Source organism: Seriola dumerili, unplaced genomic scaffold, assembly GCF_002260705.1.
Source record: "Seriola dumerili isolate Sdu_G_001 unplaced genomic scaffold, Sdu_1.0 BDQW01000081.1, whole genome shotgun sequence".
In the NCBI taxonomy this organism is placed as follows: Eukaryota; Metazoa; Chordata; class Actinopteri; order Carangiformes; family Carangidae; genus Seriola; species Seriola dumerili.
This window is the reverse complement of record NW_019174336.1, coordinates 4,278,534-4,292,760: the sequence shown is the minus strand read 5'-3', so window position 1 is coordinate 4,292,760 and position 14,227 is coordinate 4,278,534. Positions and strand designations below refer to the sequence as shown.

Here is a 14,227-nt window from a genome sequence, read left to right as displayed (position 1 = left end):
CTTTCCCCCCTTTGCTCCTGTCCGCTCGGTTTACAGTAAACAGCGGGCGGAAGATCTCGGGGCTGTTTCAAGGCGATGCTTGAGAACAGACCTCATTTTCCCAGACTCACAGATTCCACAAGGGGCTCCTACATCAAGCTGTCATGTTGGGCTAATGAAAATCTCATTCTACTGAGGGATCCTCTTAAAGCTGCTAAAGGCACATGCTAACCAGGGGATTAGCCCTGTAACGCTAGGGGACTTTAATTTCAGCACCAGTATAAGTCATCACTACGGCGCACTAACATTGATATATGGCTTAGGACGGACTAGCGTGTGTCGTAAGAGGTTTCTGTTGCAGGGGGGATTCGGTTTAGTCTCACAAGAGGGTTTGGGATGATTGAGACTGACATGATGAGATCCTGTAAACAAAACCAGAAGAGCCGAAGCCTGAATGCGTCTTTCACAGTCCGGCCCCAGTTTGCGCTGCACATATGGGAAATTTTCCTTCAGCTGTGGCCTCGCTAAGATACCCTAAGTATCACGTGTTCTCATCAGGATCTGGAGTACTCGTGTCTCTGTGGAGAATGCGTCTTCAAGGAACAAAATGGCGAGAGAGTCCCCGAACAAATCAATGAGTAACTGTCTGCACACTTAAACAGCTGCTGCCGATGTGCCCCTGAGCAACGCGCTGCTTCAGGGTATCTGAATGTTAAGTGTGTTCAAACCGCAGGAGGCTGCTGCAGAGAGAGCGCGTGCATGCTCAGCATGTTTTCACTGGATAAATAAATCATTAGAAAGGTCAAGATCGCCGATCACATGCTCTCGCACGATGCCATTGTGGGAATTATCCTTGCATGTAGAACAATCACCTGACACGATCATAGATTAATCATGTTAGTATTATTGCTGACACACACAGAAACTGTCCCCCACTGTGGTTTATGAACACAAATGATTCCAGTCATGTAAGCACAAGTGGTCACGAGCTTCTGATGCACTTTCCTTCCTCATAAAACACCAATTTTTAGCAGTTCTGAAACCTTACATCCGAATTTCCCAGTGTCAGTATCTGGAATAGTGTGAAACCACTGGCAGGAATGTGTATCCCCCCCCCTGTGTATTCCCCCCACAGTGCTATTAAAGGTCCCATATTGTACAAAGGTAGATTTCCATGTCTTTTTTGGATTATAAAGCAGGTCTAGGTTCTATATTAATACTGTGAAAGTATCAAAGCAGTCACCACCCTCAGCCAAAAGCCCCGCCCACCTGGACCCACCACCCAACCTTGCAGGATTTGGTATCTCTGAGTGTTTACCTGAAATCTGCTATATTTTTATTGGATCACTCAGAAAACAGTCAGCCAATCAGAAGAGAGGCTCAGAGCCTCCTCTCTTCTGATTGGCTCACCGACCTGTTGTTACTAGAGCTCCAGAGAGAAGCCTGAGAGAGGAGATACATAGAAACTACATAGAGATGATAAAACCACAAATATATCTTCTTATGGATCAACACTTCACATAAAACACAGGAAAGGTGTAAAATATGGGACCTTTAAAGGTCAAACACTCAAACAGGTATCTTTTGAAAATCATGAAAAGAGGACTTAAGATTTGACTGAGACTCATTAAAGACTTGGGCTGAGACAACACACCAGCACATATTCAATGTTTTTCTTCACATCTCTCACGTCCCTGGATTTATTCACATCTCCCTCTTTTCTCTCTCTCTCCTCTTCCAGGTTTTATCGGGGTGACTACCACATCGACGTCTGCATCAACGACTATCTTGATGTCTACTGTCCACACTACACAGGCCCGGTGTCCGACGAGCGGGCCGAGCGCTACATCCTCTACATGGTGAACTACGATGGCTACAGCTCCTGCGACCACACTGCCAAGGGCTTCAAACGCTGGGAGTGCAACAGGCCTCTGTCGCCGAACGGACCGCTCAAGTTCTCTGAGAAGTTCCAGCTCTTCACTCCCTTCTCCTTAGGCTTCGAGTTTCGCCCCGGCAGAGAGTATTATTATATCTGTGAGTACGCACCGACCTCAATGTGCTATTTACAGCATTTGTTCCACTTTTTTGATACCAATCGAAATGTGCTGAGTATGACCTTGACTGTGTGGTCAGATTTGTATTCTTATTACTTTTTCTTGATCAGATATTTTTCTGACTCAAATCGAAATATATTTATTATTTTTGTAAAGTTCTTGTATAGCTGCTTGTGTTTATATAATGTTTATCTCTTGGTAACTTTTTTTTGTGTTAAATGAAAAAACAAAACTTTCGTAGAACTTTTTACATTTCTCAAAGTAAGGTACATAAAAAAGTGTCATTTTGTTATCAGTACTGAAACTCAGGTATTGTATCAGGACTAGTAAGAGAGATTCACAGCAAAAACAAGCTCTATAAGACCCACATCAGAAGATCGATATCAGTTTCATCCTGGAATCTGGCAAAAAGACAGCAGCAATGTTTGGGTTTTGTTTTGCAAGTCCTTGAAAAAAAAAAAAAAAAAACGCCAAGCCAAAACACAAGCCAGAGGGAGCAAAACATCTCTGCTGTCGAGGTCTCGTCTGAAGCATCTTTTGTTGCTGACTGGCTGAGCTCAGCTTTCTCCTCCTCGTGAGAAGACTTGGGAAAACAAGCAGCTGGGAAGTCATGTTTTCATAAGCGAAGTCAATGCCCTGAAGGTGCAGAGGAGAGGGACTAAATGAGATACAGTGAGCTCCATGGTAGATTTTTAGGAATTTAGCTGACACTCGTGGTCAGGGGAGCTTCATGGGTATTAACAGGAACAGGAACAGGAATAATAAGGAGTGCAAGTGTCAGTGGAAAGGCAGAACTATTTTGGCTTTATAACAAAGTACAATATTTAGTTTTTCCTTTATGCAGTTTTTTAGCCTCCAGACCCAGAGCAGGTGTTTCAGAAAATTCACTTTAAAGAAAATATGCAGTTTGGCTCATCTGACCAGATTGAAAGGATGTTTTTGTTCTGTTGAACTGCAAATCAGGCTTTGATATCTGTTGGCTGCTCACTGATTTGACCCTTTGAACAATGATTTCACCTGTATTGTAGCTTTAAAGGTCCCATATAGTATAAAGGCAGATTTCCATGTCTTTTCTGATTATAAAGCAGGTCTTGGTTCTATATTAATACAGTTAAAGTATCAAAGCCTCAGTCCACAGAGAAATGCACACAGCCTGTATTCAGAAACTGAGCCTTAAAACCAGCCGTCAGGACTTCTGGAACTTTGTGATGTCACAACAAAGCAGTCACCGCTCTCAGCTGTGCCCCAAGCCCCGCCCACTTTGACCCACCAGCCAACCTTGCAGGATTTGGTTTATTGTATATTTTTGGTTGATCACTCTGAAAACAGTCAGCCAATCAGAAGAGAGAATCAGAGCTCCAGAGAGAAACCTGAGAGAGGAGAGGTAAAACTACATTAAGATTTTGGTTCTTAAAACCACAAATATATCTTCTTATGGATCAACACTAGAATGAAACAAAAGTGTAAAATATGGGACCTTTAGAGTTACAAAACAAAACTATTTATCATTGACTTGATTTTTTCCTGCGTCCTCCCTGCAAGTTTCATACACATTTCCCCAAAATCCACTTTGTGTCTTTGAAAACTCCACTAAAAGCTGAAATGATGATCTGTAATGATACAGGCAGGATCACAATGAACGTTTTCTATTATTTTTTCCTTACATGTCCTCCAACGCTTTTGTGTTTGCCTCACTGATCTTGGACTGTCTGACAAATGAGCATCTGGAATCACAAGATCATCAAAGTTGTCCTCATATAACCTGTATTTTTGTTGCAGTATTTTGTGTCGTGATGTATTACCCTTCACTACATGTTTCTGTTGGACCTCTGCGTTCGTTGGCTAGTCTACTGGACTCTGTTGCATAAAATGTGACTGTTTAGGGAAATTGTGGTCTATTGTTAGCCCTGCCAGAGAATTACTGATGTTGTTGCAATCCTTTGGATGTTGATAAGAAAAATCATAGATTGCCTAATTCTGCTTCATTTGCTGAGTTGGCTCTGGTTGATGTGAAACTCAGTGAAGATGATGTTCTTGCAGACTAGGATGATGATTGATCATCAAGAGAGAGAGAGAAAGGCAGAGAGACAGCCCATATGGCTTTAAGCAGTTTCAGGCCATATGGACTATCTCTCGCTGACTCAGATTCATGACTCATCCATCAGATCGTTGTTCACCAAAGACACTTTTTTTCCTCCTCTGAGGACATGGGATCTGAGCACGGTATGAAATAACAACAGACAAAGACACCTCAGGGAACATACCACGATCTTGTTGTCAGAGCATTTAACATAATCCCAATATTTGTCCTCATTGTATGGAGGTGTGTAGTTGGAAAGAAGAACTGCTTCAGGAAGTGTTTATCACTAAATTCCAATGTGAAAGTTTCCTTTAAATGAAATCCTTCATGTTCCTCATTCCTCAACATTGAAGTCACCTGGATAATGTAACAGTACTATAAGTTTATCTTGTGGATATTAGTTTTTATTATTTCATTTTCATTTTTGAGAAGTCATAATTTTCTGTCAGTTTTTATGATGAATGGCTCTAAATACAGCAATACCCATGAGCCTCAGCTGCTGTTGCTGTGGAGAAGAAGCTGGTCAGAACCTTTAATCGAACAAAACAATGCAACACATCTGTTGAATACATTTAAAACTGTCTCAGAATCTTAAAGTGAGAGTTTTGGCCATTCGACAGGAAGCAGAACAAGCTAAAACCACAACATTGACATATTATATCCTTATATGACGATATGAAGTACATTATATATAGTATATATCAAAGAATTTAGTGTTAGAACTCATTTGGAGTTCACCTGGAAAACCTCTGCTTTGGTATCCACCAAGTCCTCGAGGAATTATATAGTTATGAACACGTATTCACTTTAGCTAGTCGCTACCTTTGCCTGATTTTTGCTGCTAGGCCGGTAGTGTACAGTGGGTTTATTAAAGCTTTTTCACTGAAACAGCTTCCTTTTCCAACTGGAAACTAGGTTGATCAGAGTAAACGAAAAAAAAAGCTATGGAATGAAAAAGCAAAACAATACAAAACAATTCGCCAAAAGAAGCTAAAATACTCTAGAGACCTGAGGCCAACTGCAGAGTTCATTAAACTCTGTAGGTTCCTCATTACTGTATGACCCCATTCACATTACACACAGTCATTTAATCCATTGTTAATAAAGAAATTTTGATTAGTGCAGCTTTAAGCTGCTCAGTCTTTTACCAGGTTTCTACACAGTGTAAGCCTTAGCTTTAGCTAACTGTTAGCAGTGTACAAACAGAATTTAGGCTTGGTGACTGAATGTTTTGGACCAAAAAAGTTTTTATGTCTCCATACTTGAACTAATGACTCTATTTTTCTAACTCATAGAACAAGATATTTTATAAAGCAGCTGCTTGACTCTTGTACTAGAGTTTGATGTCCATCCAAGCCTCGAGGCGCTCCAACTGTCTTAACACTTAACATTGTCTGTGCAGAAAACAGGACTATTACTTTCCAAGCCTGCCATGTCAGTTTTCTTTCATTTGGAATCTTGAAATGCGATGCAGTAAGAAAAATGTCTTGCTGTACTACAGGAAAAACATATTTTTCCAGATGGATCTTTGTTTTTCTTCCCATCAGCATCATCCAGATCCAGAAATTCTGGCTGCACTACAGTAAACTACTGTATGTTTTATCAGCTGCTGGTATCAGTGTCAAATTGCATGTTAGCAGTGTCTTGCTCTAGCAAAGCCTGACAATAGCTGATAGTTAATACCTGTGTTGTACATATAATATGGTTTGGGAATCTGTTAAGTGGCGATGTAAATGACACAGAAAGGGGGTTCATGTCTGCTTGTCTCAGTGTAGACAGACACTCCTTTGTCCTCCTTCGTGGTGATTGTCATTCGCCCCAGGCAGGGGGGGAATAGGAGGCGGGGCCACGTCAAATAGATGACACCTGCAGTTGGCTACAGGCCTGCCCGTCTGGCAGACAGACAGACACCCGAGGGAAAGCCTGGTGTGGGATCAGTATTGCGGCCGGTCCTATAAGGTCAAAGGTCACCAAGATGACGACGAGGTCTGCGCTGCAAGCTTCTCATGGCCTCAGAGGGCGGCATGTTTTTCTAATAGAGCCGCAGTGGAGCGGGGGAAGCCTGATCCTAATCTCAGGGGATAGAAATCCAATTTTCAGAGGAGACAGTTGAGAGTCTGGCTCTCCCCGTGTGAGAGGGATGACTGTCTCCCTGTAAAGCCCTCGCGCTTCAAACGCCTGGGTCCCGCTTCATACAGCCAGTGCAGATCTACATCGATAATGACATGAACCCCGCCAGCACAGTGCCCCGACAGTTTCCCTTTAGCTTCTCGCAGCTGAAGCAAAGACAAAGGGCTTTGTTCCCCAAGATAAACCGATCATCACAAGAAAAACACCTGATCCTACAGTAGGTTATTTATACCAGAATCTGTCTAATTCACCTCACAGCTACACTAAAGCCAGGCCTTACACGCCATCCCGGCCTGTTCAGTGACATGTGTTGCTGGTGCTGGATGCATGATCACGGGTCCAGCGGCACATGACTTGAACGTGTATAGTGTGTCTTGAGCGTGTGACCGGGAGGTTCGCCATCACGATGAGGCAGCGTCAAGATGACCTGACTAACGCTCTGAGTCTAGGGTTGCAGGCAGAGCTGGAGTTACAGTCACGGCGAAGCTCGGCTGTGTTGCTCCAGGACAGAAAAGCCAGACTCTGACCTCAGTGGCAGACATGAGAGAGAGGAAGAGAGACAGTCGGATAATTGTCTGTGTGTTGGGATCTGTGAAGGGCTGCTGGTAGAGGGAGAGAGAAATAGAGAGGGTGAGGAAGTGAGAAAGAAGGAAGAAAAGATCCTGCAACAGATGCAACTTTAACATTTTAGTAAGAAACAAGGCGATGTTGTGGAGGGTAAAGGATCATCCTCAGGTTTAACATGCATCATGACCAGTAATCCCAAATAACTGCAGTGTTTAATGACCATGAAAAAAAAAAAAAAATCAAACAAACAAATGAAAGCAGATAATTTGAAAGAGATAATACATGACAAGTTCTGCTGATATATGAGACCTGCAGGGTGCATTATACTGCTTACCAAAGGAAAACAGGAAGCGGCTGTGTTTTATTTCTCCGGAGGCTGAAGCAGTTTTATACTTTTAATTTCACCTTTTACGATCTGAAAAAAATCAAAAAAACAACTGCAGCTACTGTTACTGCCAGTTCATGACTGTAGATCTGTTTTTGAGGCTGCTTCTTTTTCCTTCCTACTTGTGATTGACCAATAAATTCGTCTACTGCACCTACTGGCATCCGTACATCCGGCAATCCACTGATATTTCTCCAAACTTCCAGAGATGACGCCTCTACTTGGTTTAAAGAAATAGATTCGATGTCAACTGAGAGTCAGCATATCATCTGCAATTCATTGTGGTATCCTCAGCTTGTTTTGGGTGTTAGTAGTAGTAAGTTATACATGACAAATAATGAGAACAGCCTGTTTGTCATAGCGGCTGATAACTGTGATTTCAATATTTTGCCATCTAACACATGTAGTCACTTTAAACCGTGTTTGTTTCAGCAAGGAATTAACAGAGGGGCTTCTGAGCGACGTCATCAGTGAGGCAGTGTGCGGGCAGGGGACAGAAAATAACCCAAAATAACTGACAACTTACGAGGAAAAGTTGTTTTTGTGCCTAGATCTGCAAAAATGACAAAAAGTAATAAGTGGAAAATGTTCCTTATCCCAATAAGGAAATCTGGCTGTTAGCTCAGAGAGCAGAGTTAGCTGTTAGCCGTTAGCCGATGGACGGATTTTATGAAGGCGGTGGTTGGTTTCACACTGAAACTGCAGGAATAAACAGCGGTTTTAAGGTCAGACAGCTTCACACTGTTGCTGTTTGATGAATGAGGCTACTGCTAAGGCTCTGTGTTTGACATGCGTTTAGGGTTTCACTTTGGGAATGGGTGACAGCTGATGGCTTTGGATGGAAAATGTGTCACGTTGTTATGCTTATAATTTTCCGGAGAGAAAAAATTTAAACAGGCGCACAGTCTCTTTTCATGACCCTGTGTGGCTGCACCAATAACATTGATTGAATCCTGTATTGACACAGTTTGTAGGGAGTGAAGCTCAAATCCAATATGAGCTTTTTTGCAGACATGTAGCACATCTGGCATTTATCCAGTCGTATATTCTGAGGAAATATACATGCTGATGCACATGATAACTTAACGAACGTAGTAACGAGAATGAGTGCACTAGTGCTCTTAACTTGTGCAGCAACCAAAGCTAATGCTAACATTTATCTGTGCTGCTGTCAGTTGATATTTTTGTGCACATGCGGGTCATTTCTTTCTACCTGAGGAGCTAACCATGTGTATAAACTCATCAGCATTACCATGGGAATATTTAGCACGATAGCTGCCGGGGTTGACAGTTCTGTTGGAAAAGTGTGTGTCACGTGCAAATTCTCGGGTAATTTCACAGGTTTCAAGCAAGCTGCTTTTTATTCTCCCCCCGAATGCTGCACTGCTTCCTCAGTTGCTTGTAAACAGGAAATGTTATGTGAAGCATATGCATCATTGCTATGGTTACCTGCCGTTTTATGCATGTTTGCTCACTGATTTAGTGGCTGGTAATAAAAAGTAAAATAAAAAAAATAATAGTAACCATTCTGAAATAGTCATAAAAAGAAATCTGGACAACCATCTGGATTAGTGCTGCAAAGATAAACTGATTTTTTTTTGCCACTTACCCATTTGATCAATAAATCATCAGGGGATCATTTGATAGCCAGAGTGCTAGTTAGGTGCAGCCATAACCTGAATAATGTCATAAGACTCATCAGATGTTCTAGATGGGAGCTCTAGACAATAGCTTCTTTCTTTTTCCAGTAATATTTCCTGATATCGCCGTCCCTGAAGACATTCATGCAAGACTGCATAAGTAGACGTTTTAATGGAGGCAAAAAAAAAAAAGGAGTTAGAGAGAGATAACGACAGCCGAGGAAACAGAGACAGAAGGAGCATGAGAGGCAAAGAGAGAGAGAGATAAAGAAAGAGTTTTGGCCAGTGGAGTTCAGAGGCAGGAACTGAGACAGTGAGTTCTCCCGTCTGTTCCCGCCACCGTAAGGGTGTGAGGTAAGTTACTCGATACCCGCTGACACAGACAGAAGCAGCATGATTGACACCGTGTCTCTCTCGTTTATTTCCTCCCTCTGCTGCTTCGCTTTCAATATTCCTCTCATGGCGGAGTTTTAAAGACGATTTTTATCTCCTCTCACAGCCGCACGGCATCTGATAAAGTGCCTTTTGAAATAAGAGCCTGAGTCATGTGCGACAGTGGAAACACTGACATGGTTTACTTTTATCTGGAATTCACCGCCGGGCCTGAATCCATCACACGGAGTGTCTGGGTGAAAGCATTGAGGAGTGTCTGTGGACAAACAACGGACACGTCTGTGCACAGATGCACATACTAGGGAAAACCACAACCACATACGTGCATGCATGCAAACCCAACTCTAAACACACTCAAGGGTGTTTGTGTGTGTGTGTGTGTGTGTGTTTGTGTGTAGAGAAGGCAGCAGAAATGTCAGAGTATCAATGCACATGAGGAAAAAGGTTAGAGAAAATATAACTGTGGGATGAAGACGAAATATTCTTGACAAAAGTGAAGACAGAAGTTGAAGTCATTCGTCACAGCTGGAGACACCCTCAGCACTCTATTAGCGACTTGGTCCCCAGCACTTCTTGAAAACTAATTAGTTTTGTTAGCTCTGCAAAACAATCAAAAAAAAAAGTTTTTTTTTTTAATCTTTGCCTTTCACAATCAGGAAACAGAGGAAATGAGATTTTGTAGGTGAGCATAACAGCGTGCCACACATCTGCAGAAATGACTGCCTGTGGCCAAATTAGTAATGGAAATATGAGGGTGACATTGAGTTATTTCATATCAGAAAATATGAAGCAGAAACGCGTCTACATCAGGATGAGAGTGAAGTTCAGATGGCGAGATAAAGCTCTCCAGACTGCGTTTGGAGGAGGAGAGAGTGGAATACCTCTGATGAAGAAACAATCGACCTTGTCGTATTGTTCGTCTCTGCTGCTGAGCTGATGTTTATGAATGAAGGTAGATTTCACAGAGTCGAGAGGTCTGTGCTCAAGTGAATGTGAATTGAGAATGTTGAGTGGGTTTGCAGAACCAGGACCAGGAAAACTCGGTGTAATACAACAGGATAGTTTCGTCTTCTGAGATGCAGCTCAGGCTTTGACCATGACTTGAGACAGCATGTAGTGTGTGTGCTTTCAAGACTTTCATTACATACAGAACGCACTGTAGTTAAACAGTAGTTCAACATCACCAGAGCTCTTGTAGAAGTTGTCACATTAGGCTAGAGAAAGCAAGGAAGTGTTTTTTAGGTTTTTTTGAGGTGAAAGGTCTCAGTCGTCTTCTGTGATACACTGCATGGGATAAAAAGATGTAATTATTGAGCCTGACACACATGTTTGTTACCAGGAGCCCTGGGGCCATCATCACTGGGCTGATGTTGCGTAACATGAAGCCGGTATTAGATACGGTCAGCCGATAGTTTTATTATAAACAATCTAATGTCGCATCGCAGGGCGTGGATCTAAACAATCACAAGTGCAACATGCCGGCTTTCTACACTGTTCTTGTTCCAGGCGGCTCATAGTGTTCAGCTGGAAAGCCCCCCCCCCCGTGTGTTCTCACTGGAACAGAGAGTTTATGCAACATCCCAAGCTAACAGGAGATAAGATATACTATATCTAAGGGTCTGCGCTGGAATTCTTGACATTTGTAGAAAAAATTGGAAGCAGAGAATGAAATCGTTAGAGAATATAATATTTACGTTCTCGGGAATGACTTCACTTTTACTCAGCGGCGTAGGTCTGGTTAGCGAGTGGGTTGGATACATTGTTCTGTTTGTATTTGTATTTTTTTTTTATATTGAAAATACTTAATGAATAGACCTTGATCAAAACCAATCTAATGTCATACTGAATCAACAGGACTTTGGTGATTTTGAATTTGTCAGTGGATTACAACAACATCAAGTGAAATGGTGTTCAGGCTGGGAGATCCTGGACACATAAGCGTTGTACATGTCATACATAACCAAAACACAGCAATAGTTCATCTCTAGAAATATCAATGTATTTTTTACAGGACCCATTTTTTCATTTATCAGAAGAAGCCAAACCTCCTTAAATATTAAATGTTGTCTAAACACAAGCGTCTGTACAAGAATCTTGCCAAAATTTAATTGATCAAATTTCAATTCAAACCAGGAGCTATGTGGGGCAGCCTGATGGATGAATGGTTAGGATGGATACCACATGGGCTCAAACAACCTGAGCAGTGAGTCCCAGGCTCGACTCCTGGCCGTCCAGACCATTTGCTGCATGTCTTTCCCATACTCTCTCCCTGCATTTCCCATCTGTCTCTATTAAGCAGGAGCTATTACATAAAGGAATAAGTAAACAAGGTTGCAAATCTGACCATACATGTGGTATCACCAAGAAAGTACTGAGGTCTGATGCCCAGGCCAACATCTTGACAATGGTGGTGAATAAGGAAGGATTTCTTAAGCCAGAAACCAGTGTCCTATGGTTATAGGACTACATTCTGCCAGCTCTAACAGCTTAATACATATATACTTAAACATAACCAGCTATTGTCATTTAACAGTAGACAAACTGAAGGTGCTACCTGCCGAGGATTAGGGCTAAAAAGTATAAAAATCAAATCTTTATGCCAGATTTTCTTTCTTGAAACTGATAAGGTGCAGTGCAGAATGTTTCATTTGTAATGTACCAAAGCTATTTTCTTTATATTGCATGCATTTGAAGCAAAATGTTGAAGTGCAGCAAAACTGTTTTGATTCCAACGATGGTGGATGAATCATCATGATCTCATTGTTGAGCATGAAAACGGTGCCAGTCGCTCCAGCCTCTAATCACGCAGCCTGAGATTAGATCACGTGAAGCATTTTCAAATGGAAAAGTGTAGGTAACGTGTTGAACGTGTTCTCTCGCTCCACAGCCTCCATCACTGACGACAAGGGAAGACGGAGCTGCCTTCGACTCAAAGTCTTCGTCAGGCCACAAAGTGAGTCACAGATTGTTGTGTCTACTCTGCCGGGTTTTTCCATGCTGTCGTGCACCAGCTTGTGATCAGGGTGCACGACGGGTTGACGTTGGATTTGTCTAATCTTCCCATCTCTCTCCCCACTTTGTTTCTCAAAGACAATTGTGTGAAAAACACCGGGAGCGTGCAGGAAGGGGTCGATTTTGAGGACAACAATCACAACTCCCTAGAACCCAGAGGTTGGTGGGAATATACAGTACATAGTCCGTGTGTGTGTGTGTGTGTGTGTGTGTGTGTGTGTGTGTGTTAGAGATTAAAATGTCCCACAACTGCTACGTCTGCTGATAATTCTCTTTTCTTTTCATTTCCTTTAGAATTTTCTTTCACTTTGTACGTCATGACTTTTTAAAGAGTCTAATCTAATGAAGCTTTGAGTGAAAAAAATGAAAAAAGAAAGTAGCTAAGTTAAAAGTACACAAAGAAGAATCAGCACACGGACCAAATCAGCTGGACTTTTAATTGTGCTGTTGATGCAGTATGGCTTTTATTATGCTAAAACTGTATATTTATAATATTACTTTCTATAAACTCTAATGGAAGTGAACTGACTGCTGCTAACTGGAGCCCAGTCTCACCACTAATTGGCCCATGTATTAGCCATATATGGGCCAGAGCTTCCTTGTGTTTGGCCGTGAGCACGAGACCGTGGCTTTGTCCTTTACCACCTGATTAACCCGATAATCCTTCTGTCACTACTGTGTGTCAACATTTTCATTTCCGTGTCTATCTGGGCTTTGTCTTTGTCGACAGTTCTTGCTCGGCTGCATTAACACACTAGAGGGCCCTGGGGCAGAAATTTGCTCTGGGCCCCTATGGACCCCCTGTTTTGGAATAAATTGGTCGAAGGAATAGTTTGATATTTTGGGAAAATAAGCTCATTCACTTTTGTGCCGTGACTCTGCTGAGTCTGCCCATCACACATGAAGCTACAGCCAGGAGACAGTTAGCCTCTCCACCTACCAGCACCTCTAAAGCTCTCTAATTTACTTTAAACTGAATCCTATTTAGCACCGTTTGAATTCTGACACAGGCCCCTGGGTTTGGATGCATTACCAGACTAAGTGGAGCGGCTGTGTTAGAGCTAATACGTGGTGTTGTGTTGCTCTTTAAGGTGCTTTTCATTTCAGTTTATATTCTGCTTTAGGGGGTGCATATTCCCAACCAAAGCAGTTATTCAATTTACCATGAAACAACTGACACATGATTAATATGAGGGTGTGGGGCCTGGGGCCAGTCGCAGGCTTCTCCCGGTTGGTAATGCAGCCCTGTTGTACATGTCTGTGCTCATTTATCCCTGTGCATGACGAACAGTGTCTGATTTCCTCAGTGTTTCAGCTCAGAGAAAACCAAACCATCGCTTCTGTTAACGATGATCATTTCCATATTTCTCCCCCCCCCTTCAGACGGCATCAGTCACGAGTCTCCAGAACCGTCTCGAAGGGATGTGAATTCTGTCGGCCGGTGCCAGACTTCAGTCGTCCTGCTCAGCTCCGCCCTCATACTCCTGGCTGCCATCTTGTCTTTATAGCGCCTAGTGTGAGGAATCCCTTGCAGGAATGGACTGTCCTGATTGGACCACAGGCCTGCCCTACCCTACAACCCCTCCCCTGAAGGAGCACTTTTTAAAAAAAACAAAAAAAAAGAAAACACTGACAATCTCTCTCAGCGAGAAGAGAGAGGAAGGGACTTCGACGCCGAAGCCTTTGATGTTTTTTTTTTTTTTTTTTTGGACTTTGGAAAACGCCAACTAGTGTGATTCTTGACTTTCCGGTGGGTGCTGATGGTCGAGCCCCCACCCCGAGGTGAAAGAGTCTCTTTACCTGTTCGCCTCGCTGCTGTTCACAGTATGCAGATGTTACACATTTATTTGTGTTTAAGCGAAGCACGCATACATGCTTTTAAACATATACACACATTTGAACGCAAACTACACAATCAGTACACTCTTTAGCTTGAATGGCAAAGAAGCACAGCAGGATCCCTCTGAAGTTTACAGACCCTTAACAT

At 42.5% G+C, this 14,227-nt stretch overlaps 1 protein-coding gene across 1 annotated transcript in view; it reads left to right on the top strand.

Annotated features, from left to right (window-relative positions):
• LOC111221222 (ephrin-A5b-like) overlaps positions 1–13,887 on the top strand; it is a 78,192-nt gene extending 64,305 nt beyond the window's left edge. Inside the window, exons 2-5 of the mRNA XM_022744588.1 lie at positions 1,721–2,013; positions 12,116–12,181; positions 12,319–12,399; positions 13,624–13,887. Coding sequence (XP_022600309.1) covers positions 1,721–2,013; positions 12,116–12,181; positions 12,319–12,399; positions 13,624–13,748 — 565 coding nt within the window. The 3' untranslated portion in view covers positions 13,749–13,887. The remainder of the gene's footprint in view (positions 1–1,720; positions 2,014–12,115; positions 12,182–12,318; positions 12,400–13,623) is intronic.
• The last annotated feature ends 340 nt before the right edge of the window (positions 13,888–14,227 follow it).